This window comes from Bactrocera oleae, chromosome 2 (genome assembly GCF_042242935.1).
Source record: "Bactrocera oleae isolate idBacOlea1 chromosome 2, idBacOlea1, whole genome shotgun sequence".
Classification (NCBI taxonomy): domain Eukaryota; kingdom Metazoa; phylum Arthropoda; class Insecta; order Diptera; family Tephritidae; genus Bactrocera; species Bactrocera oleae.
This window is the reverse complement of record NC_091536.1, coordinates 18,642,384-18,648,140: the sequence shown is the minus strand read 5'-3', so window position 1 is coordinate 18,648,140 and position 5,757 is coordinate 18,642,384. Positions and strand designations below refer to the sequence as shown.

Genomic DNA, 5,757 nt, shown 5'->3' with positions numbered 1-5,757 from the left:
GGAGAAACGAGTCTGAGAGAGCTATTTATAATACATATTGGGTATGAAGTAAGCTAATTAAACACTAAATCACTTCGTTTGGCCTGTGCTAGAAAATTTCAGATAAATATATATAGCATATAAAAAATATAACGGTTATTATATGCTCAACTGGGTACATTAAGTTTGCTACGATGTTTGTAATACCCTAAAGAAAACGTCAGGGACCCTATAAAGTATAGACATATATAAATAATCAGCGTGGCGAGCAGAGTTGATTTAGCCATGTGCATCAACCGTTCGTCTGACTATATATTATATATGCGAACTAGTCCTTTAGTTTTTGCACATGCCCTTTTCTCACCAAGAAGCTGCTCATTTGTGGGAACGGCCAATATCGGACCAATACAGCATATACTCGTAGCTGCCATACAAACAGATCGGAATAAAGTGCTTGTATGGAAAACTTTTTCATATGAAATTTGTCATGAGTTATTGTCTAAGGCAATGATGTAATCTCAGATCGGACTACTATAGCATGTAGCTGCCATACAAACTGACCGACCAAAGTTCTTGAAATTAATCTTTTGTATTTGTTGAGGGTATTAAAGCTTTGATGCAACCAAAGTTAACAATTTTTCTGTTTTTTGTTATTAAAAAACTTTCTATTTCAAACCGTGTCTGCGATATTTCAAAGTTAGAAATGTAATCTTTCTAAATACGTTTTTTTTACTTCATAACCTCTATATAAGTTAATCGCGTCTTAAATTGAAACGTTATGCTTCGATGAGGACTTTCTAGCAATAAACACGTTTATATACATACCTATGTACATATGTATGTACACGACACTATTCCTAATCGCATTAATTTATCATACTCTTCCACCAAATGTTGGTTTCGATAGTTTTTTTTAATTTTTATTGTATGTGTGTAGTTATGTAGTCTTGCGGCATTGTTGTCTTGCGGCTAATTTGCATTTCTCCAAATGAAGGAGTGTTGTTTTCTTATCGGCACTTGATTGCTGCGACTACTGCGCCAAAGATGGATGGCTGAGATTTTGGTATAACATATATGGTATTGTATACGTAGGGATTTATGAAAGTACATAAAGCAAAGAAGATTGGTGAATAGGTGGTCGATCTTGGATTCGGTTCTTTAGCCGTCGAGATGGGCAATTCAAATCCTTTGAGAGATTCTCATATCTTGAATAAATATAAATAAAAACAAGAAAACCCGTTACATTCGGTTGCATCCTTCACAAATAAAAAATTTTCTTTACAAGAACTTGACCTTGATCTTTAGTTTGTATTACAGCTATATGTTATTGTGGTCCGATATCCAGCTTCTTGGGGAAAAAGCACTTGTGCAAAATTTCGGATCGCTATCTCAAAAACTGAGAGACTAGTTTCCGTCTATAGTGATAATGGGCAGACATACGGACATGGACTAAATTGATAGAAACTGTTCATGCTGATCATTTATATAAATATACAACATACTTTATAAGGTCGCCCTTTTGTGGCAAACTTAATATACCGTATTGAGGATATAACGAAGTTGGTAAAGATGATCCGCGTTTAAATTTAGTTTAACTTGATGAACGATGAAAGCTGCGTGAAATTGTTAAAAAATCGTTGAGTGGGGGAAAATGTGAGAGGATTTCTTTAATTGTTCATCTTCTTCATCTGTTAAAACGAAAGCTACCAAAAAGTGGAGGTTTTACGTCTAAACTATTATATTTATCTAAGGTAAAGGGTTCTATAATAGAACCGGCTAGATGTGAGTGGGCTTTCTCGAAAGCCATATTGGGAAGACGATTATCTTCTGTTATAAACATAATATACTAAAAACTTAAACTATACGCCTTTAAGGAAACATCGAAAGCGTTTTTAAAAAGGTCGAAGCTTTAAATTTTATTAATAAACAAAAAGTGTACATGCTTTTAGGGACCTTTGTTTACATTTTATGGGGTCAATACGCCCCTTTTGTTACCTTTTATGCGGTCAATGACACTTTTCTTTACTTTTAATGGATCAATGACCCTTTTTTAATTTTTAGCCAAGTCAACAACCCTTGACCTTTGTTTACATTTGATGGGGTTAGTGACACTGTTGTTTACATTTTGAGGGGAAATTACTCTTTGTTTAAACTCTATGGGGTCAGACCGCATATAATATTTTAAAAAGAAAAATATTGAAAATATAAGGTTTCACGTCTAAACTGCATTATTATAAAAGGTAAAGGGTTGTATAATATATTCTTATAGACGTGAGTAGGTTTTCTTGAAAGTGACATTGGTGGGCCGTTTATTTTGTTATAAACGATATAGATTTTGGTTGTTGGAATTGATATTGGATAATATTAAGAGAGACCAGAAGTGGTTCTCACAGAACGGCGCTTTTCTCCACTAAATGGATGCCATGGAGCGCATATATCATGAACGCTTTGATATCTTCTCCGTAAGGATTAACACTCTAATAGAAAGCGTTTTTCACAAACGGTTACTAGGTCGAAGCTGGCAATACACTTAGCCGGATTTCATCGATTTGATTTTACAACGTATTCTGTTACAAAATATGATAAGAGAAAACTTTAGAGATAATTTAGTTGGATAAGAAGTCCCCGTGAAAGGTAGTTGGAAAACAGATCTCATTTTTTAACTCTCTATATTTTTTGAACTATGAAATTCTCTATATATTTGAAGGTTTCCTCTTATAATGAAGTTATGTTAGTTGAACTTAAAAAATCCGTATCTATCGGTGAACAAAAAATAAATACTAAATTCCTATTTGGTTTATGAATAACCTCAAACAAGAAGAAGCACAATTTGTCAGCTGTGTTGTCAATACCAAGAAAATTGTTGATTGCCCGCGTAAAATGCTGTCCAAGCAAAACAATTTTAAACATCTGCTCGCTTTAACTTATTTGTTATTAATTTAGGTTTTTTCTTTGATTTTTATGAAATAACTTGAATTACTATAGCTGAAATTTTAGCAATATAGTAAAACACTAACCATGAGTGTTACGCCAACGAAACGTAGAGTTTCAAAAGTAGGACGAACGCGCTCAAGTTCCAGTTTAAGTAGTACCGAAGATGTGGTCATGGTAGAAGTGGACGACTCGGATGAAGAAACTGAGTCGTTTAAAGGGCGTCAACTAAGAAGATCAGCACGCAAACCGAGTCCACAAAAGAAATATGCTGTAGACTACATATTAACAGACATTCTCCAAAGCAAGAAGAGCAGCGCACGAAAGGATGAGACCGCTGACGACGAAGCTGCTGAACATGATGCCGAAAATTGTGCGTCAAATGCAGCGGGACGTCCTGATATTGCCGACATACAGCTACTAGAAGATAATGAGGATATAGCGGGCAAAAATATGTACGGTTTTCATACACCAAAAAAACGAAATGGCATGGCATTGGCGGCTTTAAATACACCAAAAACACCTAAAACGCCAAAGACACCGAAATCTGTTAAAACATCACGCTCCTCAACATCACAACGGCACGCAAAAACACCCGACACCAAACGACGAAAATCCATCGTCGAACCTAAAACACCTTCACATGTGCGGCATCGAGTTAAAAATCGTAATACAAACTAAATAAAATAAATTGACGTATACTAATATTTTCCTAAACTCTTCATTAATTGCAGAAATTGCCAAACTTATGGACTCTGATTCAGACTTCTCGGCTAGTGGTAGCGATTTTGTACCAACTGACAGCGATAGTGACAGTTCCAGCAGTAGTGATGAGGACGATGCCGCCGACGATGAACCGAAAACTCCACATAAAGGGCGACGGCCCATAGTTGTACCAGTGTTACCAAAAACTCCTTCTGCGGCGCGTTCACGTCAATCAGCGCGCGCTAAGAAATCTTCCGTTGACTATGTACCTGAGAGTGATGGTTATTTCCAAGCACATGCCAGCACCAAAATACTCACTTCCAATCATACACTGGATCGTCTAAAAAATCCACGATTACCAGCAGATCGTTTATTTACCCTGTTGAATGAAATGAAACCACCTCCCGAACACGAAGAGGCAATCAGCGCCATGATGGAGGAATATCGTTCATATTTTCCGAAATGGTTGTGTATCTTGCATGAAGGCTACAGTTTGCTACTTTATGGGCTGGGTTCAAAACGCCAGCTACTACAAGCCTTTCATCGTGAAGTACTCCCCGATCAATCGGTGCTTGTTGTCAACGGTTTCTTTCCAAGTTTAACGTTGAAGGACATTTTGGACAGCATTATTGGTGAATTATTGGATGGTGGCGCTAATGTTAGTCCGTCAAATCTTCACGAAGCGGTTGACTTGATTGAGGAAGAACTTTCATATACGCCGCAAGCACATATATATTTAATAGTGCATAATTTGGACGGCAGTATGCTGAGGAACAGAAAGGCGCAAGCGATATTGGCACGTTTAGCTAGTCTACGGCAATTGCATCTGCTTGCGTCCATTGATTACATCAACACGCCACTATGTGAGTACATATGTTTAAATTTTGTATTTTAATTTGGATAATTTTTTAAGTTTTTTATCAAATATATATTTTTTACATTTATTATTATATTAGTAAAAATTAAAAAAAAAATTGTTTTTGTTTATTTTTTTTTAAATTTATTTTTGAAATATATTTTTGTTTTTTTTTATTTTTTTTATATGTATTTTTTTTATTTTATTATTTTTATTTAATTTATTTCTTTTTATTTTATATTTTTTTAAATTTAATTATTTTGTTATCAATATTTTTTATTTGTATCTTCATTTCATTTATCAGTATGGGATCACACTAGGCTAAGTAATTTCAATTTTTCTTGGTGGGATTGCACCACTATGTTGCCGTACAGTGATGAAACTGCTTATGAAAATTCGCTATTGGTACAAAACTCCGGCGAATTGGCGCTCTCATCTATGCGTAGCGTTTTCTCGTCACTTACAACAAACACACGTGGCATTTATATGATCATTGTTAAGAATCAACTTAAAAACAAAGGCAATCCTAATTTTCAGGGTAAGTTCACGCTTTGATTTTAAATTCTACATTTTTATAATTATTAAATTTTTCAATATGAATTCAATCAGGCATGTCGTTCAAGGATTTGTATTGGAGTTGTCGTGAAGCTTTTCTTGTTAGTTCCGATTTGGCATTGCGTGCGCAACTCACTGAATTTCTGGATCACAAATTGGTGAAATCGAAACGCAACATAGATGGCTCGGAATTGTTGAGCATACCCATTGATGAAGCGCTGCTGCAACAATTTTTGGATGAGCAAGAGAAAAAGTCCTAAAAATGCGAATAACTTACTCAATTTAAATGCGTCAAAAATTATTTATAGTTGTTTTTTTAGCCACACCGCTTGAATATAATTTAATTTTTGCCTATGTCGCAAAATGTTAAATAAGTGGGAAAGTTAAACAGTTGTTAATAAAATAAGAAGTATCGTTGAATTTTTATAACAATTATTGGCAAAAAGTTTTTTTTTTTATCATTTAACGTTATTTACAAAGAAAAAAATAATTGTTTTAAATTAAATTTGAATTACTTCAATTGTGAAATAAATTTTTAATTTAGCTCTAAAATCGTTCTCATATCCGATCCAATGATCGTTTTCCACACATCAAAAATAAATTACGAGATTAGCTATTGTCCTAAAAGAAGTATGTAGCAGTGTACTGCGTATATTTTGCAAGCTTCATACATTATTTTAGGCGACTATGTCCATTTCATCGCATTGTTAGCACGGAAGTATTTTAACATG

The 5,757-nt window shown here is 34.5% G+C and overlaps 1 protein-coding gene across 1 annotated transcript; it reads left to right on the top strand.

Annotated features, from left to right (window-relative positions):
• Window positions 1-2,839: 2,839 nt before the first annotated feature.
• On the top strand, window positions 2,840-5,461 carry Orc2 (origin recognition complex subunit 2). Its single transcript, XM_014247875.3, has 4 exons — window positions 2,840-3,577; window positions 3,645-4,478; window positions 4,776-5,009; window positions 5,081-5,461. The coding sequence occupies exons 1-4, from the start codon at window positions 2,998-3,000 to the stop codon at window positions 5,284-5,286; spliced, it is 1,854 nt and encodes a 617-aa protein (XP_014103350.3). The 5' UTR covers window positions 2,840-2,997; the 3' UTR covers window positions 5,287-5,461.
• Window positions 5,462-5,757: the final 296 nt, after the last annotated feature.

Bases quoted from the DNA above. Each gene is read 5' to 3' on its own strand.
- Orc2 (XM_014247875.3), top strand. From the start codon at position 2,998: ATGAGTGTTACGCCAACGAAACGTAGAGTTTCAAAAGTAGGACGAACG. The intron at 3,578-3,644 runs GTAATACAAACT...CATTAATTGCAG, and splicing joins GCGGCATCGAGTTAAAAATC to AAATTGCCAAACTTATGGAC. The intron at 4,479-4,775 runs GTGAGTACATAT...TTCATTTATCAG, and splicing joins TTACATCAACACGCCACTAT to TATGGGATCACACTAGGCTA.